This window comes from Nicotiana sylvestris, chromosome 3 (genome assembly GCF_000393655.2).
Source record: "Nicotiana sylvestris chromosome 3, ASM39365v2, whole genome shotgun sequence".
In the NCBI taxonomy this organism is placed as follows: domain Eukaryota; kingdom Viridiplantae; phylum Streptophyta; class Magnoliopsida; order Solanales; family Solanaceae; genus Nicotiana; species Nicotiana sylvestris.
Genome location: NC_091059.1, coordinates 162,827,314 through 162,852,926, shown reverse-complemented (window position 1 = coordinate 162,852,926; position 25,613 = coordinate 162,827,314). Strand labels below are relative to the sequence as shown.

Here is a 25,613-nt window from a genome sequence, read left to right as displayed (position 1 = left end):
TGCTTAGAGTCAATTGATGAACTTAAAGAATAAAGGAAAGTAAAATTTTAGATTTTTTATATTTATGTTATAATTAATAATATGTGTATTGTGCAATATAATATCTATTTCGGTACGGTATCAGTATTTCGGTATTTCATTTTAAAATACCAAATACCATACCTCAGGGGCGGACCTAGAGTATACAATACGGGTTCCCGGGAACCCAGTAACTTTTGCATAGACCCTGTATTTATATTAAGAAATTCACTTAAATATTTATAAATATCTAACTGCGAACTCAGTTATTATTGCATATTAATTTGAAATTGCAGTAGGAACCCATAAGCCTTAAATCCTAGATCTGTAGTGCCAATTGTTTTTAAAAATTAAACCAAATACCATACCTAATATCAAAATATCGAATATCAAATACCAAAATTTTCGATTTAGGTACGGTAATTCGATATTTACCAAATTATGCACAACCCTACTTCTATTAGGTACTATTTTCCTTATTCATAATTAAAATATTAAAAAATGAAAATAATTAAAACTTAAAGTTACCTAACTGTGTACGGAAAAGGTGTGGTGTCCAGCTAAGGTCCATACCAATGAAGACAGAGAAGTTTTAGGTTATATATATGATTTCTACCTTGCAGTTATACTCGAAAAAGAAGAAGAAGAAATCAAGTACAAGACAAACGGCGAACAAAGCAACAAAATATTACTCCCTCCGTTTCAATTAATGTGAACCCATTTGACTGAGCACGGAATTAAAAAAAAAAAAAACTTTTGATTATGTGGTGTAAAATAAGGCACATATATTTTGTGTGGCTATAAATTATTGTGTAAAGGTAAATTGTTTCCAAATAAGGAAATGGGTCATTCTTTTTTACACGGAAATAGGTTCATATAAATTGAAACGGAGTGAGTATAATTTTGCACTATGGAACTGAGTGATGACTTAGTTGTGTAAATCATCTCCTATTTGTCTTTGAAGCTTGCAGTTCAATGTAAAGTTCTAAACAAGAACTTTAATACTAGGATTTCTGATCTTAAATTTTCTCAAATTTGATTTCCACATCAAAAGATTTCTTCAACACTATTCATCTATGATTCATATGTACCCAAACACTTCCACAAAATCTCCATAAACCCTCCTTTCCCAACCACTCACTATGAGACATCTTTTTTACCTTTCCCCTAGTTTTGACATCATGCAGGGGTCTACTTCTCCTTGACTTTTATAGGTGTAGGAATTTCTGTGTTTTCAATCCTATAACTGGAGCGCACCAATTGATATCATACCCAAAACCTATAGATGAGTTTATGATTTTTTGTAATGCAGGCTTAGCCGTTGATTACCCCACTTCAGATCAATATAAACTGGTAATCATTGTGAAGCTGGCTAAACAAGGGTATCAATTTTTTGTATTTTCACCCGCGCGATCTGGTGTGTGGCATGAAGTCCATTTTAGAGTGACTTTCAGCAATTTGACTCTCCGTATTAAACCTGTTTACGTGAATGATTCCTTGTATAGGCTAAGAACTGATGGTCGTGTTATTGTTTTTAATACAAAAAAAGAAAAGGCTACGATTCTTGACCTTCCTGAGTTCATGATCAGTCATCATGATCCCATCAATGGTAAAATTAGTCCCGATTTTGATACATGGTTAGGGGTGGCACAAGGTTTACTTACTCTTGTTTGCGTTTTCAAGAAATCCATAATCATTGCTACTTATGATTATGTAAGCAGCAATTGGAGAATTTCCCACACTTTGGACAACTTCATTAAGAGGCATGACCTTTTTGATGGTTTTCCCTATCTGGATTGACAGCAAACATGTGCTTCTCCTAGAAGATCGTCGCCTAAAACAGCTTCGACATTTGTATGTGTATGATTCTGAGATCAATGGGTATAAAAGTGCTGGTGTCTTAAACAAAGACTACATCATTAATAGTTACCTGTGCTCCTTCCAACCAACGTTAGCCAGTGTCCATAAGACAATCTCAAACACAGTCCACAGAAAACATCTGTTAGCTATTACTGCAACGTTAGATGAGCTTAGACGACTTATTAATGAAGGCACCACTTAGTTTCAGTTCAATTTTGTAGTTTATTTGTTGTTTCTATGTCCTAAAGGATACTGAAGGCCAAGATTAGCTAGTCCTTTCAAATTTAATGTCTTATTTTAGAACTATTTCCCCCTAACAAGTCATATAGATATTTCGTGCCTTATTTGTCTGCTGACCAAGTTGTTTCCTAACAGAGTATGGAATCACTTCAAGAAATAGAATAAGCAAATATTGCTTCAAACCGTGTTGCCCTCGCCACCACTCCAGTGACTAACTGCAAATAAGCAGTACGAAAACGCTGTTAAAGGAGCACAGATACGACATAGGCTGCGCGTTGAAGATGCAGAACAGTTAAAAAGGTTGTTACCAGAATAGAGTTTACAATCTTGCAATTCTGCATTCAGCACTATACGCAGGCTAGGACTGCATAGGTGAAAACTAATTAGGTAGGAAATAAGTCATAATAGCCAACTAAATAAAACAGCTGCTTTGAACCATAAACTGATGCAAGAATATCATATGTAGGCTGAATGGCTGGCTTAGAAAACCAACTGATTAAGACTCTAAATTGAACTATGACATGGCCGCAATACGAATAGAATCTTTTGGTTATCAGCCTTGCCACTCCAATTTCCGTAGAAAGACTGGTTTTCATGTTAACAATTAAGATGCTTGATACTACTTTTTTTTTTTTTGAAATATCCAGTAGCAATCTAGTCCAACTCTGTCATTATAAACTTCAATTTATTTCTGATCATAGAGTTACAAAACTAGCCTTCTCGAGAAAGCATGCAACCACATGAAACTCATACACTGACTTCATGAAAAAGAATATTCAAATTCCAAAAAATAAATATTTTATGATATCTCATCTTTAAATCCTGCAAAGTCTAAAAGTGAGGGGAGATCTATGAAAATATCCCTTATTTTAAATAAAATCGGCAACTGTTGTCTTTATTCTCTAATTAATACAGGCATTTGAAAAATAATGAAGTATTTTTTATCCAATTGAGTAAATTAAATAGAGTCAGTTAATTATTCAAATTGCACAATTTCTGCTAGAACTTTCAATTGGAGCTTGTCATGATCTATTTAACTTGAAGCATATCTACTAGGACCTTGAAAGAAGAAATTTTATAAGCAAAAATGTAAAAATGTTGATCAATCTATGCCCAACATTATGGTTAAGTGAAATGTTTAACTAGATTTGCGTCCACCACGATTCAAGAAGCACAATCGCCCAAATAGATCACCAGAAGAAGATTGTATTGTTTTCTGCCTGCTCATAATCTTACAATCACAACTACAACATGTATATATCCAGAGAATTCATATAAGTCAAATGGTGATTTTAAAAATGACACCAGAGAGTTTTGAAGCTAAAGAAAGTGCCACACGAGAAGAAGCCGTAGTTGCTTCAATGCTGTTGAAGATAACACGATGATGAAAACTTAGAAGACGTGAAATTTTTGTATTTTTTGGTAAACAAGGTCATAATTAGGGTAGAATAAAAGTAGAGTCCAAGTTATCTTCTATTAGGTACTATTTTTCTTATTCATAATTTAAATATTAAAAAGAGAAAATAATTAAAAACTTATACACGTAATAGGCTTAAAGTTACCTAATTGTGTAAGGAAAAGGTGTAGTGTCCATGCCAATGAAGACAGACGTTTTAGGTTAAGTATATGATGTCCTCCTTGTATTTAGACTCGAAAAAGAAAAAGAACAAAACAAGTGCAAGACAAACCGCTATTCCCAACAGAGCAAAGAAGAGCAACGCAACTGAATATTATAATTTTGCGACTATGGAACTGAACGATGACTTAGTCGTGGAAATCATCTCCTACTTGCCTTTGAAGCTTGCAGTTCAATGTAAAGTTCTAAGCAAGAACTTTAATACTAGGATTTCTGATCTTAAATTTTCTCAAATTTGGTTTCCACATCAAAAGATTTCTTCAACACTATTCGTCTATCATTCATATGGACCCAATCGCGTCCACAAAATCTCCATAAACCCTCCTTTCCCAACCACTCACAGTGAGATGTTTCTTTTACCCGACCACTCTTCAGTTTTGGCCTCATGCAGGGGTCTTCTTCTCCTTGTCTTTCTTAAGTTTAGGAATTTTTGTGTTTTCAATCCTATAACCGGGGCACACCAGTTGATATCATACCCAAAGCCTATACATGAGTTTATGAAATTTCGTGGCATAGGCTTAGCGGTTGATTACCCCACTTCAGATCAATATAAACTGGTAATCGTTGGGAAACTGGCTGAACAACAAGGGTATAAATTTTATGTATTTTCATCAGAGCGATCTGGTTTGTGGCACGAAGTTCGATTTAGAGTGAATTTCATCAATTTGGCCCAATGTACTAAACCTGTTTACGTGAATGATTCCTTACATTGGCTCAGAAGTGATGGCAGTGTTCTTGCTTTTAATACAAAGAGAGAAGAGGCTATAATTCTTGACCTTCCTGCGTTCTTCAGTCATCATGCTCCCATCTATGGTAAACTTTATCCTGGTTTTGATACATGGTTAGGGATGGCACAAGGTTTACTTACCCTTGTTTGCAAATTCAGGAAATCCACAGTCATTGCTGCTTATGATTATGTAACCAGCAATTGGAGAGTTTCCCACACTTTGGACAACTTCATGGGTATCCCAGTCTGGATTGATAGCAAACATGTGCTTTTCCTAGAAGGTAGTTACACGAAACAACATCGATATTTGTATGTGTATGATTCTGAGAACAATGGGTATAAACTAGCTGACATTTTAAACCAAAACTACATCATCAACAATGACATGTGCTCCTTCCAACCAACTCTAGCCAGTGTCCAGACGACACGTTTAGACACACTCTCCGATGAACATCTACCAGTAATTACTGCAACTTTAGATGAGCTTCGACAATTTATTACTATTGACAATCAGTAAAAAGCTGACAAATGAAGTTGTGAGCACCCATCACTTAATATGATAATTGGGTGCTGATTGGAAAGCAGGATTAAAGAATGGCGATGAATATTCCGATCTGGTTTGAAGTTTTTCATTTGCTTGCACATTCTTCTTTTTTGCCCCTTACTGGATTGACATTTCTCTATCTTTTATTGCTTCTCTTTTGTCCTTTAAAAGTGAAAATTTGTTTAGCACTTTAAGGTCATTCTAAATTCTTGTAGTCCTCCAATTTTATCCAATATTTACCTCAATGTCTCCACCAATTTATGAAGAAAAAAAATCTAAATTCTCCATCACATTTCCTATATTTAATACTCTTCTCTTTTTTTTTGCTCATTGTTTTAGGAAAAGATACTTTCGGTCAGGAATAACACCATTAAAAGGAGATTTTCAACTCATAATCAGCTTGACAAACAATTCAATTGATTCAGATAATGATTATATGATGATTTTCCAGCCGTATCTTTCGATTCTTGTTCTCTGTGTTGTATAATTTCCAAAACTAAAAAAGGGTTAGTTTCAAGTTTGAGAACTGACAGTTTTGGGTTTGTTGAGGCAGGAATTAAGAGCTTTCTTATCCATGAAACATGGTGAAGAAATTTAGAATGTTTGCTCAGTTTGCTATGTATAACAAAATATGTTTGCACCTGTAAGCAAGATGTTGTAAACTATTCTACCTTTTCAAAGTATGAAAACTCGTTGAGAATGATTCTAAATAGAACTTTTCTTTAATCATGATAACCTTAAATTTTGTTTTCTCCGTATCTTTTTCACCCTCAAGTGTTAAATATCTATGTTCTTATACTATGCAGCCGATAACAACTTTATTGTAAAAATACTGGAGCAGCCATCACTTTAAAGTCCTGGATAAGCCATGAGATCTCTCGGCCAAACTAGGCATTTTATATACATATTTTCTAGAATTGATCTATTATTTTCTATTGGTCAATTCCGTTAGTCCTAAGGATACTAAAGGTTAAGATTAGCTAGTCCTTTCAAATTTAATGTCTCTAGTTTTAAAACATTTTCCCCATATCAATTCAACTGAGTCAATCGGCCTTTTCATAGAGGTATTGTATGCCTTCTTTGTGGTGTCAAGATTTTGACTTCAGACAAACGAGTTATCGCATAAAACTAATGTCAAATTCAGTTCCCAAATTCAAATTCATGAACCTGTTCCATATTTCTGATAGTGGTTCTAGCTTCTTGTTTTCTGTTGACGTTGCCCACCAAACCTAAAAAAGAAGAGGATGGATCTGGTCAATCACTTCAATAAATAGAATAAGCAAATATTCTTCAAACAGAGATGCCCTCGGCCACCAGTCCAGTGACTAACTGCAAATAAGCACTACAAAATATTGCTCCCCAACATGCTAGATGTTGAGAATTTAAATTCTCCTGACAGTTAACAAATCAAATTACAGTTAAATTAGAAAAATTAAGCAAGTTGCGTCGCGACTCTTATTCTGATTATTACTTGTTCTATGTAGCTTAAAAGAAGGCAAAAAAGAGCAGCATACGCTAAAAGAAGGCATAAAAGAGAAGCATACGCACCTGTAGAGAGTACCAAAAGCTAAATTGTCTCGATCGCCACGAGAGTTAAATACTAGTCTTTAAACATTAGTATTAGCTGAAAAAGAAGCCCAAGTTCGAACATCACATTTTCTAGAAGAAGAAAGTGTATAGTCATAATGTGGCCCCGCTCCGACGCGAACGAGTCCAGCAACTCATACCTTGCTCCCTCTCCTATTTCATTTTCCTTTACTGTATCATATCCTTCTTCGTCTTCTAGATTCTCGATATTACCGTAGTTCGTTGTTTATGACGGAGATATCGGTTGTGAAGCTAGAATTGCGAAGCCATTGAGGAACGGCGTCGTGTGAGGTGACGGAGCTGGGCGGTGCTGATATCAGAGATTGGGGAAAGACGGGAAACAAGGATGAATTTTGAACATCTCCTACATAACTCCTCATTTTACTGAAAATGTATACAAATAGCATAGGAAGGAGGTCCAAGGAAGCAAGGACCGTTAAGGTTACTTTTAAATATTACTAAGGGTAAATTACTCTAAGTTGTATATTTTTTATAACGATAAATAGGTTAAAAGTATTGTTTGTAAAAAATCAAGCTAATATCCTAAACCACAAGGAAGGTTATCGTGAGTTGTGACGAAGCTAAACTTAAAAGGATATGAGATTATGCCTTAAATCTTAAATAAAGTTCTTCCAATTGAGACAATTGTTAAATAATTATTTATAATTAATACAAACATTTGGAAAATTATACTTTCTTTATCCATTGAGTATATAAGTAGTGTAATTTAATTTTTCAACTTGCATAATATAAAAGATTGATCAATTTGTATGACAATATTATGATTAAGTAAAATGGTAGATTAGATTTGCAATCGCCACCATTCAAAAAGCACAATCGTCCAAATAGATCACCAGAAAAAGATTGTATAAACTACTGAACCATGTGCTGCTGCCTATCGTAATCATACAATCACAACTACAACATGTGACCAGAGAGTACTAGTTAGTATATATTCGTAGTGATATATTAGTAGTGATCACCCTATATAGAAAATAGATTTTGATTGAATGCAAAAGTACACTCAAATCTTGGGTCTGACACCAGGGAATTTGAAGCTAAAGAAAGTGCCACACGAGAAGAAGCCGCAGTTACTTCAATGGTGTTGAAATGGGCTAATGATGAAAACCGAGAAACGTGAAATTTTTGTATTTTTGGTAAACAAAGGTCATAATTTGTGTAGAGTAAAATTAGAGTCCAAGTTACCTTCTATTAGGTACAATTTTCCTCATTTATACTACAAATATTAAAATACTTAAAAACTTATACTAGGCTTTAAAGTTACCTAAATCTTTAAGGAAAAGGTATAGTATCCATATAGACAGACGTTTTAGGTTAAGTATATGATGTTCTACTTGCAGTTAATTCTCTAAAAAGAAAAGAAGAAATCAACGCAACTGAACATTATAATATATATTGCGACTATGGAATTGAATGATGGCTTAGTTGTGGAGATCATCTCCTACTTGCCTTTGAAGTTTGCACTTCAATGTAAAGTTCTAAGCAAGAACTTTAATACTAGGATTTCTGATCTTAAATTTTCTCAAATTTGGTTTCCACATCAAAAGATTTCTTCTGCACTATTCGTCTATCATTTATATTGGCCCAAACGCTTCAACAAAATCTCCCTCATGCAAGGGTCTTCTTCTCCTTGAATTTCGTGAGTTGAGGAGTTTCTGTGTTTTCAATCCTATAACTGGAGAGCACCATTTTATACCATACCATGATTTTGAGACAATTGGCGATGGCTTAGCTGTTGATTATCCCACGTCCCATCAATATAAATTGGTAACATTTAATAAGCTGGTTGAACAAGAAGGGTATAAATTTCATGTATTTTCATCCGAGGGATCAGGCGAGTGGCATGAAGTCCAATTCAGAATGACCTTTAACAATTTGGCTTTTGACAGTAAACCTGTTTACGTGAATGATTCCTTGCATTGGCTCAGAAGTGATGGTCGTGTTCTTGCTTTTAATACAAAGAGAGAAGAGGCTACCATTCTTGACCTTCCCGAGTTCATCAATCATCATAATCTCATCTTCGACATCAGGCTTGGTACATGGTTAGGGATATCAAAAGGTTTACTTACCCTTTTTTGCATTTTCCAGGAATCCATAGTCATTGCTGCTTATGATTACATAAGCAGCAATTGGAGATTTACTCACACTTCGGACAATGTCATTACTGGTCATGTGAACGGCTATATTGATGGTTTTCCAATCTGGTTTGACAGCAAACAAGTGCTTTTCCTACAAGGTAGTCGTCGGTTGATACGACATCAGTATTTGTACGAGTATGATTCTGTGACCAATGGGTATAAAAAAGCTCAAGTTTTAAATAAAGACTATATGATCAAGGACTACCTCTGCTCCTTCGAACCAACTCTAGCCAGTGTCCACACGACATTTTTAGATACAGTCCGTGATAAACATCGGCCAGCTATTATTGCAACGTTAGATGAGCCCCAACGATTTATTACTGAAGGTATTAGATAGTTTCAGTTCAATTTTGTATTTTATTAGTTCTTGTTATGTCTTAAAGGAGGCTGGAGGTCAAGATTAGCTAGTCATATGATGTCAACTAAATAATGTCAAATTCAGTTCCAAATTTCAAATTCAAGAACTTGTTTCCCATTTGTTTTGTCTAGTGGCTCTTGTTGTGTCCTTATTACTTCCATTGTATCTATAGTATGGTGTTATCTTTTTGGCTTCCTTTGGTGTTACTGCTCCACTGTCTATATCCATCATTGTGAGTCGAGGGTCTGTTGGAAACAGCCTCTCTACTCCTCCGGAGCAGGGGTAGGTCTGCGTACACACTACCCTCCCCAGACCCCACTTATAGAATTCCACTGGGTTATTGTTGTTGTTGAACTTGTTTCCCATTTCTGATACTGGTTACTATTACTTTACTAGAATAGAGTTAATCTTGTAATTCTACACTCACCAACATAGGCGAAAGCTAGCAAAAAGTTATTGGTTAATTTCCTCCTCAAAAACTTAATGTGTACAGGAAATAATAGTCATAGCCAACTAAATATGATGCTTATGATCTCTCATACTATTCCCTTACAGCTAAGACAGCTTCTTTGAACCAGGAACCAATGCAAGAATATCATATGTAGGTTACATGGTTGGCTTAGATAACCAACTGATTAGGATTCCTAGTTGAATTATAAAATGGCCACAAAACAAATCAAAAGTGGACAAAGTAAGACAAATAGTCTTTTGGTTATCAGCCTTCCAGTTCAACTCCAATTTAATGACTTTGTGTCACCTCCTTCTGCAGAAAAACTGGTTTTGATATTAACAATTAAGATATATCTTCCAGTAAGTAATGTATTTTCTTTTTTATTTCTTTTTGAAATATCCGTAGCAATCTAATCCAACTCTGCCATTATAAACTTCAATTGATATGTACTTGTTAAAGAGTTACAAAACTAGCCTTTTCAAGAGGGGGATTTGCATCTATACCCGCTTTTTCGGTCACGTTTTAACTTGTGTCCGCTTTGCAAAAAAAATTGCAAGAGTACACACTTTTTCGCGTAACTTCAGCATACGGGGCTGAAGTAGCAAAGACTATCACGCAAAACTTCAGCATTCTAGTAGACGAGCATGAAGTAGCAAGTGTGATGAACCAAGTGTGCTGAAGTTTTTGTTTGTAATTGCTGAACTTAAGCATAGTAGCTGAAGTTTTGTTCTCTATTTGCTGAAGTTTTTGTTTGTAATTGCTGAACTTAAGCATAGTAGCTGAAGTTTTGTTCTATATTTGCTGAAGTTTTTGTTTGTAATTGCACTAAATAAGCTGAAGTTTTTTTGTCCTGGATTCATTAGTTTGTCATTAAGCTTTTTCAAAAACTTCAGCAGAAGATGCTTTAGTTATTTAGTTCATTTATAAAAACTTCAATACTAAATAAGCTGAAGTTTTTTTGTCCTGGATAAACTTTTTCAAAAACTTCAGCAGAAGATGTGAAGTTATTTAGTTCATTTGTAAAAACTTCAACACTAAAAGCTGAAGTTTTTTTAATTAGCATTGACATCATCTACACAATATGAATAGTTTTGCCCGAATGCAACCATATAGTGATGAAGGTAGTCTTGTTTAACTGTAAGACTATGAACTTCCTGCCTTAATTAGTTGCCTAAAAGCAATTCCTACAGCAAATAGTGCTGCTAAATCACACTTATAAATTAAACTCACTGCCATTCGTCCATCTTCTGGATATGTAAATAAGAATTTTATTGGGAAATTATCCAAGTGGGACGAAACTCCCATATGCATTTATGCCTATAAAATAATTTATCCTTTGTTAATGTCTTTGCTGAACATATAAGTGCTAGTGATCTTCTCCGAGCTGAAATAAAATCTGGTTCCGCCAGAAAGTTCACAATTACAGAAACATCTGGTTCCAGTTTCATCATACAAAGAACAACTTCAGAAGAAGAAAAAAAAAAAGCAACTGTATATAAAAAACTTTGAAAAATTGTACAGTTGCTTTAGCAGCACCAACAACAGCAGAAGAAAGAAGAAGAAGGAGAAAGAGGAGGAGAAAGAGGGCTGAAGTTGTTTAAAAAATGGGTACAAGTTAAAACTTTTAAAAAAAATGGGTATAGGTTAAATGGGGCGACCAAATAAGGCGCCCCATGCAATTTTTACTTTTCAAGAAAGCACAGAACTACATGAAACTCGTAAATTGGCTTCATGGATAAAAATATTCACATTAATGTCGATTGTTTACTCCTAGCATAAATATATTAAGATATCTCATATTTAAATCCTGCAAAGTCTAAATTTAGAATTGCCATATGGGCAAGTCGTACTCTAAAGAGTTCATGTCGGAGAAAGTGCACAAATACTTATTTTCAGGGATGTTATTTAAATATTAGCCAACACTTATTTTGTCCTGAAATTTTAAATCAAAAATCCCAACTTCAGGACAATCCAAGACATTTTATCCCAAAAATTTGGACTGAAAAACTGAATTTATGACACACTGGCTAATTCCTAAATAGCCACCTTTTAGAGTGGCTATATGGTGTCATTTCTACGTTCCTGTCTTCCGTTTTATATGCAGTCAACACAGTATGTAAAACTTGAAATTTAGGAGCTAAGTCAATAGACTTCGCACGTGGATTTTCAATAAGTTACCAGTAAACTTATCCGTTTAGGTTAGCAAATAAACTTATCCCAGCAAGCGATTACTTCTCTGTTAGGTTTATTTGAGCTCAGCAAGCGATTGATACAGCTTTTTCTTCCTTGTGATTTTCATTATTCAAACGTTACGTTTAGAAACTTCCAAGAAAACATTCACTATCAAATAAATAAAATACTATGCATTACTCACTGTTCTGTGAACATGATTTTCGATCAAGATTGCACTAGATACTCAACCTCAAATTCATTTCTATGATCTGTTTTTAGAACTTATAAACTTAAGGTTCGTTTGCTATTATGGATAAGTATGATGATCTCTTGTCTAGATAAGATGTGAAATTATTTTATTCTCTATGTGATTGAATTTTTTTTCCCGAGATAAGTAATTCCGAGATTATTTATAACACAATTGTGATATTAATTTCCAAATTATTGCTAATCTCCGATAAAACGACCAAATGTCAATGATGCTCTCGCCAAAGTGCTTAAGAAGACCAAAAACTAAAGCCGGAAATAAAAGTTTATCTAGTATAAATCAAGCAAATCTTTTACATTGAATCCTATATATACCATTCTTAATCCAAACCAAACATCTACCAACCTCTAATAATCTCGTTATTGTTCAACTTATGTATATAATCCCAAATTATAATCTCTTAAACCTATTAGCAAACCAAACGACCCCTTGTGTTTTCATTTTTAATGAAGCAAATTAATATGACGTTTGCCCTATCAACCTGCGTTGACCCAGACAAATGAAAAGGTATTCAAGAATAATAACTAAACTCACACACACGATTCCTCAATTGCATCTCATCGCCCCACCATAACGTGCATCGATTTGCCACGAGTATTGGCTATAGAGGGATGATCACATAGTCCACAACCATTCTTGGCAAAATTTAGAGATGTGCTTGGGCGTATGTATATATGAGAGAGAGGGAGAGAGAGAAACTTAGGAAAAGATTTCATCAAGTGGAACTTGCATTATGACCATCCGATGAAAATGTGAGTCACTGAAAATATGTTTCTGATCTTCCTTCATTTTGATACATTGCAGCAAATGAGGGAAAGCAACCAAAATTGGATAGAGCTATTTCACAAGCTATCACTAAACACCTAAAAGAATCAACACACATCATGTACAAACTGCATGCATCCCCTTCCATCAAACAAGACAGAAAACCCTAATGTTACATAACATTTGTAAGACTACATACTCAGTTGGGTTAAAATAGAAATACAGAGCCCAGTGATAAGGAAGGAAATGCGGACCACCTTGAGATATCCCTCCTTTTTCATCACTGGAGCAGCCATATTGGAGCAATTGCAGAACTTCAGCAGGTTAAGTTGCCAAAGAAATATCACACAATTCAAGATGAAATTGGCTCGTATGGATATGATAACCACGGATGCTTTAAAGCCTCTGAGGCAGATGGGCGCTTCTTTGGGTTTACTTCAAGAAGATGAGCCACGAAGTCAATAAATCCTTGATCCCCCATTGGTAACCGATGCCTCAAGGATGTCTTTTTCGGTATCAAGTATTCCAATCTGTTTGTTTCCTGAAAAAGAAAACGAATTCAGTAGATAATCAAGAATGGATATTAGCAAGCAGCAGACAGACATAGCAACATTAACAACAAAGAGAACACAAGTGGAGCCCTCTTATAATGGGAGAATCTTTTGTGTATGTCCAATTCACAGACTCAATACAGAGAATAAAGAAGGCGAAATACATAAAGCGGCCATTTAAGTTGTCCCCAACGATCATTTGAACACCTTAACTTGCCATATGACCAGACAGGCACTTCTATTTAACACAGGTGTGTCTCATGAATACTCGAGTTCAACAAGCCTCATGAGTGAGTTACACTCGATGATGACATGTCAATCAGACAAATTATAGAATGACACGTGTATTTCTTAAATAAATTATAGTCTATATAAAGAAATAGTTGTAATTTTTAATTAAAAATAAGAAAAAGACCCTACTTTCCCAAATCAGACCTTAAACCCTCCATCTTCTTCCCTGATCTCTCTCCGCCTTTCATCATCTTCTTTCTCCCAAAAAAGTGCCCACTTCACTTATTATCCCCCAATTTCATGGCCAGCAAAAATAACAAGAAAATCCACATCCGGCTATATCCACCGTTGTGACACCACTGCGGTTGGCTTGACTTTGCCGGCCAGTATTATTTTGGAGCTTCCGAGTTTTTTTTTTTCCGATTTCGTTGGGTATGCTGTGATTCACGAAATTATGCCTCATCACTTTTGAAATTGCTTGATTTTGATGTGAAGAATCCATTTTGATTTCTGAGTAGGTGAAATTGTGGGCTTTTCTTGCTGGGTTTCTCCCTGTTTTCTTTAATGTTGTGGTGGTTTTGCCTCTGATTACCGAGATAAAGCAAGTTAATTTTGAAGGCGAATACGCTGGAGCCGCCGTATGGGGAAGCAGCCCTTCCATCTATATCCGGCAGAACCACGTCTACATTGCCACCGGAAACCTCTACTCCGTGCCTAAACACATCGAGGAATGCCAAAAGGAGCAGAATAAACAAAACCAGACGAATCTGACCCGACCCGACAAGTGCATTGAACCCGAGAACCACTCCCACTAGATTGAAATTCGAAGGTTTTAGATGGGTTCTTTCTTTTTAGTTTTTCAGATTTGGGGTCAATAAGGGAAATTGAAGGAAGTGTTAGTGGTTATGTGGTGGTGTGATAGTGGAGATTTATTGTTTTTGGATTTGTTTAATGACGGACGGTGATTGTGGAGGTGATGGAAATTTTTCTGTTTTTTCCTGTCATGGAGGGTGAAGATGGAGAAGATAATTTGGGGCAATGGCAGAAGATGGAGGAGAAAATTGGAGGAGGTGGTGGGTTCCACATTGATTTTAGGGGAAAAAAAAAGATAAACCTAATTTTAAAGATCTTCGCGCGCTTAGATTTAAGTGTAACACACAAAATTTGCCATGTCAGCGTAAGGGATTTAAGAGAATATACTTCTACCAAGCAGAGGTGTCTCTGTCTGGTCATATGACGAGTTAAGGTGTTCAAATGATCGTCGGGGACAACTTAAATGGCGCTTCATGAATTCTGAAGAGGAACAGTGGCCTCTGGAAGAGTACTATATGCTGTCCCAGACTTGTCCATCTAATCACCAAGAAAATTGTAGCAAGACACACTTGGCCTTTAATAAAAGAAAAGGTTTTGATCTTCTGAAGGGGAGTTGCCAGAGAGGACTTAAGACATAGTAAATCCCCCCCCCCCCACCAAAAAAAAAGGAGAGGAAATTTACCTGATTTCGTTCATACAGCATGTGATTCTTTGTGAAATACTTGTAAGTATCTCGTCCTTTGACAAGCATATCTTGGTCAATGGGGCTTATAATACCGATCACCCTAGCGAGTAAAGTGGCAGGAGAGTCATTTTGAAAAAGCACCTGCACACATGAAAAGTAACTCTAAACTTCCAATTTGAAGCAATATTGCAATCAGAAGAATACACTAAAGTAACTACTATGCATTGTATGAGCATCAAATAAAACAAGTATTCATCACAAGCACACTTGAAAACTGCAAGCTTCATTTCTGACCACTTATTAGCAAAGGATGTATGAGCAGTAAGTTGACTATTGGTCCTTAGCTCTTTGCTTTACTTTTTGTTCTGTCCATTGGATAGTTGCATATTAGTAACTCAAGATGGATTTGGCTCTCAGCAAACTACCACGTGTCTAACTAGTATCACATACTAAGGTCGATTGACTACTCCTGCCTGTCAAACAATATGCAAATGTTTTAATTGTCACCAATATTCCACGTCTACCAGAGAGAATATATATACTTGAACGAAATATTAATTCGTAACAGATGAGTTGTCTCCATCTAATTGCGCTACATATGCAACTTTAATAGGTTTGCTTCATCCTTCCACTTAAGAAGAATGTCACCCAGCACAAGCAATGTCATATTTAAAAGCCATAGTACATGCATCGTAGTACAACTGGTGTAGTAAAACATGGGGACGAATACTGATCTTTTTAAAAAAGAATGGGACTTTGACACAATACATTAGAGAAGATGGGTGGCTTAACGCCACCAGAAATGTTCTTAGATATTAGGGTGAACACGACAGAGATCATTAAGGTTTCCTACAGTTTTGTGCCAAATCTAACTCCAAAACATCGTGTAATCTGTCGCATTTCTCAGAAATCAACTCTTGTAACTCTTAAAAATGCGAGGAAAAAGGGCAAGGGTTGAAATAAAAAGGGAACACATGCTTACGAACACTTGTAATGCCTTGTATGACGGGTAAAAGATCCCTAACATCAGAATCATAGTTTCATTACTTATAAAGAGCTAATAATCAGAAAATGCTTAAAGAAGGAACCTACATTGCCGGTGCAAAGTTCAGCTAGGATGCAGCCAAGTGACCAGATATCGATCTTCTTATCATATGGAAGTCCCAAAATAACTTCAGGTGCACGGTAGGATCTGGATTGGACATAGGAACAAAGATGATCTGTTTCAAAACAACTGCTTCCCAGATCAATCACCTTCACTTCACATCTACTGTAGCTTTTCACCAATATGTTCTCGGGCTTCAAATCACAGTGTATAAGCCCAAGGCCATGCAAAAACTGAAGAGCCTCCAAACATTGAATGGTGATTGACTGCACAAGAGATCAGTCTTAAAGTCAGAAGAGAAGCATCATCGATGATATAAAATCTTTATGGATATAGCCATGCAACAAACCTGCAGCCTTGGCATCGTAAAGTAGACTTCTCCTCCAGATTCTCTATTAAATTTATGGAATTCATAAAGATTTGCCTTCAAGAGTTCACATACAATTAACAAATGTTCCTGATAACAAACATAGGGATCAGTGCCGAATAACTTGTCACAGTCCAAAAGTTTATTCAGTTTATCATTCAAAATTATACATAAAGGAGTTTCCTTATATGATTTTGCTTTCGAAACAGATAAGACAGTGGCCCAGCATAGATCACAGACACGATGGAACTTAGCATTTAGAAGGACTTCTGAAGGTTGGGAAGTAACAAGGATGGTTCAGTTTTAGGGAATTTGGAAGGGGTAGTTAATTTTCAAGAAATTCCAGATAAACTGAAGCGGCGACACCAGAAGGACAGTACGAATTATGTAAAATCTGCCCACAAACTACTTTCATCTGTTAAGCACAGTTGTAAGTGGCCTTGAGGTTCATTAGGGAAAAAGTCAAGCTCCTCCTAAGATTGTTGGATTTTGTTGCATTGCAGACCATGAGCTTGGCTGACTCATTATCTGCAGTGGAGGGGATTCAATATACGAAATAGATGCTTTATATGTGAGTCAGAAGCCAAAGATGTTAATCATCTTTAGCTACACTGTAAAGTGGCCAAACAACTTTAAGACATGTTTTTCAATTTATATGGACTTGGTTGGGTAGTTCTTAGAACAGTAAGTGGCATACTAGCAGGCTGGTCAGATAGAAATTTAATCAAAGAACACAGGAAAGTACAATTCACCTTTCCAGCCTGCAACTTTGGGATGGTATAGTAGAAAAGAAAACAGAGATGCTTCAAGGGCTAGCCTGAATCTATGCAAATGTTTATTTACATTGGTTGGTACTTTTCGGTATTGGTATAACATGTTGATTGTATATGACTTAGAACTTTGTTAGATCTCCTTTGACTTCCTAAAACAAAAGGCAGATTGAGATTTTGAATTGTACATATCCAAGCCCCATCTTTGAGATGATTTTTTTTTTTTGAGCGTATTTGTGCTGATTTAAATGAATAGAATCTTATCTTTTGCTGTTTATACTTTATACAATCGGAAAATCTCCAGCTTTTTATGAAGAATCAGAAGATCTGCACTTAAAAATAAAAACATAATACAGAAAACCAAGGTAGGAAAAGCTAAGGTGGGTGATGCCAGCATCGGTCAAAGATGTTACGTTCAGCTGGGCATTCAGACATCGGAAAGAAGATGCAGAACCCCGGGTGTGGTTCCTCTAGCACTAATGTGGGTACTAAGAGAGAAATAGGGGAGCTTTTGAAGATATGGGAAAATTTTGTCCAAATTAGGGATTTTTTTTTTTGTTTTTATATAAATAATTTTATCTGAGTTATATGATTCAGAGATTTTGTAGAGAATCATGTTTTTGTGTCGGTTTTTACTCACTGTAAACAACTTGTATACCAGGGCAGTCACAACACACGAATGAAGTATTAGTTTATCAAAAAAAAAGAATTTTTACTTACTCGATAATAAAAGTAATCATACAACCGAAGTAGATGGTACTTGTCAGCAGGATCATGCTTATTGACATACTTGAGAAGCTTTATTTCATCAAGACTCTGGTCAAAGAAATCTTTGTTGTTCTTTATGATCTTTACACAAACATCCATGCCAGTGTGAAGGTCGTGTGCTTGGATAGCTTTGCTAAATGCAGCAGATCCAAGATACTCAGTAACTTGATACCGCCCCGCTAAAACTGAATTTAAAACGACATGGAAATTCTTGTCCTCCTCAAAGCCAGTTCTGATCCAAAAGATAAATCCAATTAACAAAAGACGTCAATTCTAAACATAAAACTAGACCAGATGAGGAAAATTCATGACAGAAATTCTTGGAAGGCTAGCATATTAATCATATTAAAATTTTGTTATGGGTCTTATCTCTTAATCACTCAGATCTATTCAAACCCATTAAGTTGTTGTAAAAAAATAAATGGTTGAGATCTAGATGATTAAGACTTCAATCAAAAAATAAATTCACTTGACGAATGATATCTGGATGATTCAGATTTAGACCTTTCTCAAGTGCATCCAAATGAGTCCTAAAACTGATTCAGCATCATTTAAATGTTCCAATAACACCATGAGCAAAATTCAAGAATACATTTAGACTTTATCTTAATAATAGAATCAGCAGTCATTCTGTCCAAATAGTCCACCAAATGCATGCAGGTACCAAATTACCACCTATTCTTCTTTCTTTGTCCAATTCTGTTCCAGAATCTCAGCAACTCAGTTGTTGAACTAACCATGACAAAGGGGGGTTTTCCTTTTTTCAATAAGTACATCTTCAATTATTAAGCAAGCTTGATCACTGTCAAGCATGAAATATAGGTTCAGTAGGCACTAATGCCTAGCACCCTTACAGCAAGAAATCTTAGCAAGGATTATGGACTACTACACTTAGTTTAAGGGCATGTATATTTGAGCTCCCTCTAAGCTCTAAAATAAACTGATCTTCCTTAAAAGAAGAATATAAAGATATATATAATATGTGTACGTGTGCATATAAGCTACATCTTCAGAGCAACATATGATGTTCTTTTTTGTTCTTCTGTTATAAAAATGTTTGATTGATCTAAATAAGGATATATAAAATCCACATGCATAAACAAGATCCAAGCAGAATTTCGACTATTAAAAGGGAAAACGTCGCCACAGGTACACCTTCGCCAGAATGACCAGCTGCCACTTTCCAAAGAAAGAGTACCAACTACTGACCTAAGATAGAGCTGTGGACAAGTTCCCAATTTACTTGGTAGAACTTCAATTTTGCAACACAGTGCTTTTTTAAAATGCATCACAATTAACAGTCTCGGCCTTATTATAGCTTAAGTTTATAGATACAAACCCAGCAAATTTTGTTTTTATGAGTTAAAAAACCAGCTAAGTGCATCGAAATAGGAAGATTCTTATTGCAAGTAACTAGCTATTTCCTCTGACTAGAACAATTGCAAAGGGAAAGTATTAAAGCGGATTATGTCCTACTCTGAATCATAATAGCCAATAGGAGATTGAACATGCCTGTTTTTCCTATGCACAATCTTAAGATCAAAGGTTTCAAATTCCTCCTCCTGTGCCTTGATCTGCCTCACTTGCTCCTGCACTGCAGTAGCTTCCTCATCCTCCAGTGACGCCCCTACATCTTCTTCTCTTGCACTGGCTATTTTTGTCTCCTCTTCTTTCTTCACATCCTCTCGGTCAGCATAGCCATAATTTGAAAAAGATGAAGGACTAGAATTTTCTGATCCTGCAGCATTTGCATTGCTTTCATCTCTTGAGCTCTTGACAGGTGAAGACTCACTGCTTTTGCGCCTCCATGGAGCAAGCATGTCATCATTTGCCAGCAGAGAATCATCAGCTTCATCACTGACAACAGTGTTGCACTTGTTTGACCATAAAGATTTACTCGAGCTTGTTTGAACTAACTGTCCATCTCTAGGAGGGGGAAATGAGAATCCTCCATCTAAGTGATTCATTTTCTGCACCAAACTTCCTTTGTCAACCCCAGTAACAAACTTGTCAGAACTATGTTTAGCTGCTTTCTTTTCTCTCTTTGATCTCTCTGAATAAGGCTTATCTGAAATGGGTGGTAGGTGTCTGGACCCACCAATACTGGTATCATGATCGTGGAAGTAATCAACATCCCCCTCACTACTCCCTCCAACCAAGCTTTCACGCACTTCGCTTCCAATATCAGCAGTATCACTGTTAATCCCCACACCAATAGACCGAACTGAACCATGTTGATCATCGTCCATGCAAATATCATCCGGCCGAGGCCTTCCACACTCATTCAGGACTTTACCATCCCCCAACATGACAAGTTCATTTGTTTGAGTAACAAAGCCCCGCCAAACTGGCTCTGCTCGCATCAAACTTAGTTCTTCTTCATCCATCAACTGTCCATCATATTGGGCAATCAAATCATTCTCATTAGTTCTCCTGTACACTTCAGGTACTGATAGCCCTATGTGATCATCTGCGGGCCTAACTGGATCAACATCTTTTGATTGGAAATATCGCTCACCTGAGAAGCAGGAATCCTCTTCTGCAAAAGATTGTTCATCATCCTCTTCTCGGTTTTGCCCTCTTTGAGGATCTGGAACACTCCCATGCCCTGTTCCCTTCTCATTATCACTGGGGTAATCAATTTCATGCGCTAAAAACCAAGCCTCATCTTCAATAGGTTGTCTTGTGTAGCCAACATCCTCATCGTCATCATACTCATCGGAGTCCCAATATTCATTGGGGTAATCAATAGATTCGCTCAGTCCATCACCAATTGTTGCAAAACCAGAAACCAGATCAGAAGTGTCCTCAGCAATGCCTTGACTTACAGACAGCCAACTACCTCCTGCAGGCCTTTTTCCACCTGACATTCAGTAAAGAAATGATGATTACTGCACAAGCCATGAACAAGAAGATTCTAGAAACTACCTGTAATGGAAACTTAAATATGATACGAGAGACAATCAATGGTCTATGAACAGTTCATATCTAGAATTTCCCGCTGTAATGTCTTTATTTGAGGAGGCAGTAAAAGAACAGGTCTTACATGCTTCACATAAACGCACAACCAGCATAAACATGACTCTGATATCAACTGTATTATATTTTAAAGTATGAATTACAAAAACATGCAGAGTTGTACGTTCATAATACAACTTGTTTTCTTGAAGTTTGACCATTTATCCTATGGACTATGAAGCAGCAATTTATCCCCTTGAAGTATCCCATAACTTGTTTTTGAAGCCTGCTCCCTCACACACCAATCATAGGATTTTATACTAGATTTTTTTGGTTATAGGAGAATAAGTAAGCATCCCGTGGACTAAGCAGTTAAAACTTGTAATTTTTGGTTATAGGAGAATAAGTAAGCATCCCGGGGACTTAACAGTTAATGCCATTTATCTTGTGATACAGTTCCACAATACATTGGTTAGCGACAATGATCAGTTATCAAACATATCCAGATTGATGACTTGTATGCAAAGTTTATACCCTCTAAACTGCATTATCTTTTTCTTTGATAACCAAAAAACAGTTCTTGGCCATATTTTTTATTACTTCACAACATTCTGAGATTACAAATTTCTGGTCCAAGAAATTCTGGCACCATCTGTCATTTCTTCTATGATAAAGATATTGATCTCCATTACTCATTTGAAGCATGAAAAGACCCAGGATTTTATACAAGGGCATTCAAAATGTTACACATGGGACTTGAACATGTAACTTAAAACAATTTTTGAACCCCCTTTGCCACTTTACAAGAATTTTCCCTCATGTCGAGGGGATTCAACAGCTTTTATATATATATATATATATATAAAGGAAAAAAGTAGTTGTTATCCTATTTGCACAATAGGAATTTTCAAGCTAGCTCCACCCCTGGTCCCAAGACTCTGAAAAGCCATGATTTCAGCAAAGCTAATGAGAACCCTATATTGGGGAAATAATGCCAATGGGACTCTACTCAAATCAGTTAGTACTCAAATCAGCTTATATGCTCCAAGACTCTGGAGCATGTTAGGAAGAATCACATGCTCCAGAACAGGGTACCTGGAGGTTAAAGTGCAAGCTGAACGCCACAGGCTAAATTTATTTTCCTCTAAAAGCACAAGCTAAAGTTGATCATCAAAGAAGCAAACCTGAACCAGTAAGATCTTGTCCAATAGGAACATCTAGAAAAGAACCTATGAAATATGTATCATCAGCGTTACTAATCCTTGAGGCAGGTCCACCTCGTTCAAACTTTTCCTCCCAAGGAATACTGAAGGACTTCTCTTCTGATTTCAATCTAACAGGTGGCAACCTAGGGAATCCTTCTTTCTGGCTTTCAGAAACAAATGAAAAGCCTAGGCAGCTGAATTCTTTTGGTTCACTTCCTTGTGTCTTCCCAAGAAACAAAGCTCTTCCCACCTCATCCACTTGTTCTTTTATTGCTGCCCTAACATCACTAACTTCTGTTTTCCGTTTTCCTTCTTTCTTATCAGTACTACTGATGTCATGATCATAACTTGTGGAGACATCTCCTTTTGGAAATGGGAAAACAGTTTTAACTGTGCAGTCTTTCCAAGGCTCAGATGAAGGGTGCGTAAATTCATCACTTTTTGACCAAGGGTTATTAATTATTACATCTTTGGAGCATGCCCCACTTAGCTTAATTTGGTGATCAACCTCCTTGAGCTCAATAGTTCGACTATTGTCATGCTTAGGTTCCACAGTGTCTTTGCTAGTACTTCCAGGCCAAGAAGTTCTCTTTTCACTAAAGCTGACATCCTCCTCATATTTTGCATGAGTCTTACTACTATCAAAGACCTCGGAAGAATTTAACTTTGACTTTCCAGAACGCACCAAACCGGAGAGGTCAATGGTACCAGTAGTTCCACCTTCATTCTGATAAGAAGTAACCGGACCGTTAACAGGAGTGTATTTCCACGAATACAGATCGATAGTATCTTCTGAACTGTTGGCGAAACTGAAATTTTTGTCACTTGTCCCAACAGATTCATTAACTTTCTTCTGCTCTTGGACATTTTTCCAGTTGCAGTCCGAGCCATTTCTCCCAGTGCCACACTCTATCTCCTTCACAATAAGCTCCTTGGATATTTCACCGCTGCTCCTAGAATTTGTCTCCTTGTAAACATCTTCACTACTCCGAAAAGTTGTCCCCGGAGTCTCCGTGGTTGCTTTCCCTCTATTTGCTCCTTCTGATGATTGGCTCAACTCTTTGACCTCAATGGTAAGCTTCTGAAGAACACCATTCAGATCAGGACGATTATTCAGCTCGCCCCGCAAAGCGGCCTCGGCCCTTGTAAATTTGTTTTTCCGTAAATATTCCAGTATTACATCTACTGAGTTTGAGTCCCCCATTTATATAACGGCGAACTAAAATATTTCACAATGTTCTACTACTACAATGAAAATTCCGCCAAACCTGAAAAACAAAAGAAATAAAAGAGAATTAATGAAAAATGCTGTGCCAAAAAGTTAATTTGCTATTTTGTGGATCCCAATAAAAAATCAAAACGTTAATCAGTAAATCAATTCAAAAACGAAGTTTATTTCTACGGATTTCCCACACTCTCTGGGCAATCAAATACCAAAACCCTAGCTAGATTTCCCACTCTCCGATTCAAAGATCTTCACTTTTTTCAAACCCTAGAAAGCAACAGTTACTAAAAATTCAAATAATAAAATATAAAATAAAAAACAACCACAAGAATAACAGAGACGAATTGAAAAGAGTGAAAATGAGAACTCACAGATCGAAGGTAAACGATAGGACCCAATTGATTCCATGGGCAGCATCCACAGAAGGGCAGAAATGACAGAACTCAAAATACTTCGTAATCAAACATCACATTCAACTTCACACCTAGCTGAATAGTGGTGCTAAGCAAATGACAGCGTTTTGATTTTGAATATTTCTCCCCTTTTTGTTTTTTTTTATTTTTATTTTTTATTTTTCCCCCTTAGCTCTTGTGATTTGTGATTCTTTCTTTGTTCGCTGTTTGGTGGGGGTGCTCAACTGATTTTTTTCGGGTTTGGGTTTGGTTTAATTTCTCTTTCGCTTGGCCTGCAAAAAATTATGGGGCCATATTGGTATCTATCCAATTAAATAATTCTATCAAATCAAAACCAAAAAAATAAATATCTACACTAATTGAATTTAATATTTAAAAGCATGGCCGTATGGGCATGGTAGTTGCATTAACTTTTAGCCGTTGATTCATCATAATTTTCACAGAAAATGATCAACGGCTAAGTGGTTTAATTGCTGCATAGCAATATTTAAAATATTTCTCCCTCAATTCACTTTTAGTTGTCCACTTTGAACTTTTCGCGCCCTTTAAAAATAATAAATAAAATATATATTTTATAATTTTACCCATAATAATGATAGTATTTCCTAAAGTCTTGGGGAATGAGTAATTAATTATAAGAATAAAACAAGAAAAAAAAGATTGTCTTTCTCTTGATTTAATATAGTGGACAAACAAAAATAAAAATATATTTTTAGTATAGTGAACAAATAAAAGTAAACGAAGTAAATGAAATTTTATTAGTTTGTTGATTCATATATTCCACAATTATGGGTTCGTGTGGCTGGCTTATATACTATATATGATGCTGCCGAAACCCCTCTCTGGCTATTGCACCTAAAACTTTAGCTCACATAATTTTTTTCCAGCAAAATTGTTCTTTTGTTCTACAAGCTAGTTTGGGAGAGAGTGTGTGGGTTGAACTATGGAGGTGTGTGGGTAGAGCAGGCTTGGAATGACTTACTGCATTGTTTAGTGTTATATTCAAGACTAATAGGATGCCTGAAGAGTGGAGGTGGAGTACAATGGTCCCGTTGTATAAGAACAAAAGTGATGTCCAGAGCTGTAACAACTATAGGGGCATCAAATTACTAAGTCATACCATGAAAGTTTGGGAGAGAGTGGTAGAAATGAGAGTGCGAAGGACGGTGTCTATTTCAGACAACCAGTTCGGGTTCATGCCGGGGCGATCTACCACAGAAGCTATCCACCTTATTAGGAGGATGGTGGAACAGTACAAGGATAGGAAGAAGGATCTCCACATGGTGTTTATTGATATGGAGAAAGCGTACGATAGAGTTCCTAGGGAAGTCTTATGGAGCTGCTTAGAGGATAAAGGGGTCCCGGTTGACTATATTAGGGTGATTAAAGACATGTATGCTGGAGCTAAGACTCGGGTTAGGACAGTAGGAGGCGACTCTGAACACTTTCCAGTTATTACGGGGTTGCACCAAGGGTCTGCGCTCAGCCCATTCCTATTTGCCCTGGTGATGGATGCACTGACTCATCATATTCAAGGGGAGGTGCCATGGTGCATGCTATTTGCTGATGACATTATTCTAATTGACGAGACACGAGGCGGCGTCAACGAGAGGCTAGAGATTTGGAGACATGCTCTTGAGTCTAAAGGTTTCAAGTTGAGCAAGACGAAGACGGAATACCTCAAGTGCAAATTTGGAGTTGAGCCGACGGAAGCAGGAGTTGAAGTGAGGCTTGACT

The 25,613-nt window shown here is 36.5% G+C and overlaps 2 protein-coding genes and 1 long non-coding RNA gene across 5 annotated transcripts; 1 reads left to right on the top strand and 2 right to left on the bottom strand.

Annotated features, from left to right (window-relative positions):
- Window positions 1-1,066: 1,066 nt before the first annotated feature.
- Window positions 1,067-6,971, bottom strand: LOC104238500 (uncharacterized). 2 transcript variants are annotated; one of them, XR_713891.2, is made up of 4 exons: window positions 6,574-6,971; window positions 6,193-6,254; window positions 2,427-2,482; window positions 1,067-2,333 (listed from the first exon to the last, which is right to left on the bottom strand). It is a non-coding gene; the product is annotated as an uncharacterized lncRNA (long non-coding RNA). The 2 variants fall into 2 exon arrangements; XR_011405898.1 differs by lacking the exons at window positions 1,067-2,333; window positions 2,427-2,482 and adding an exon at window positions 4,690-4,755.
- Window positions 6,972-8,493: 1,522 nt separating this feature from the next.
- On the top strand, window positions 8,494-11,181 carry LOC104238504 (uncharacterized). Its single transcript, XM_009792871.2, has 2 exons — window positions 8,494-9,097; window positions 11,102-11,181. The coding sequence occupies exons 1-2, from the start codon at window positions 8,494-8,496 to the stop codon at window positions 11,179-11,181; spliced, it is 684 nt and encodes a 227-aa protein (XP_009791173.2).
- Window positions 11,182-12,730: 1,549 nt separating this feature from the next.
- LOC104238498 (uncharacterized) lies at window positions 12,731-24,108 on the bottom strand. Of its 2 annotated transcripts, XM_009792867.2 has the most exons (8): window positions 23,835-24,108; window positions 22,218-23,506; window positions 19,588-20,938; window positions 18,028-18,307; window positions 16,520-16,627; window positions 16,158-16,436; window positions 15,063-15,206; window positions 12,731-13,326 (listed from the first exon to the last, which is right to left on the bottom strand). In XM_009792867.2, the coding sequence occupies exons 2-8, from the start codon at window positions 23,440-23,442 to the stop codon at window positions 13,138-13,140; spliced, it is 3,576 nt and encodes a 1,191-aa protein (XP_009791169.1). In that variant the 5' UTR covers window positions 23,443-23,506; window positions 23,835-24,108; the 3' UTR covers window positions 12,731-13,137. The 2 variants fall into 2 exon arrangements, with proteins under 2 accessions (XP_009791169.1, XP_070027230.1); XM_070171129.1 differs by lacking the exon at window positions 23,835-24,108 and having other exon boundaries at window positions 22,218-23,808.
- Window positions 24,109-25,613: the final 1,505 nt, after the last annotated feature.

Bases quoted from the DNA above. Each gene is read 5' to 3' on its own strand.
- LOC104238504 (XM_009792871.2), top strand. From the start codon at position 8,494: ATGACCTTTAACAATTTGGCTTTTGACAGTAAACCTGTTTACGTGAAT. The intron at 9,098-11,101 runs GTATTAGATAGT...AAAATTGTACAG, and splicing joins CCAACGATTTATTACTGAAG to TTGCTTTAGCAGCACCAACA.
- LOC104238498 (XM_009792867.2), bottom strand. From the start codon at position 23,442: ATGGGGGACTCAAACTCAGTAGATGTAATACTGGAATATTTACGGAAA. The intron at 16,628-18,027 runs GTAAGTAAAAAT...GTTTGTTATCAG, and splicing joins ATGATTACTTTTATTATCGA to GAACATTTGTTAATTGTATG. The intron at 13,327-15,062 runs GTAAATTTCCTC...TTTCTTTTTCAG, and splicing joins TGCTGTATGAACGAAATCAG to GAAACAAACAGATTGGAATA.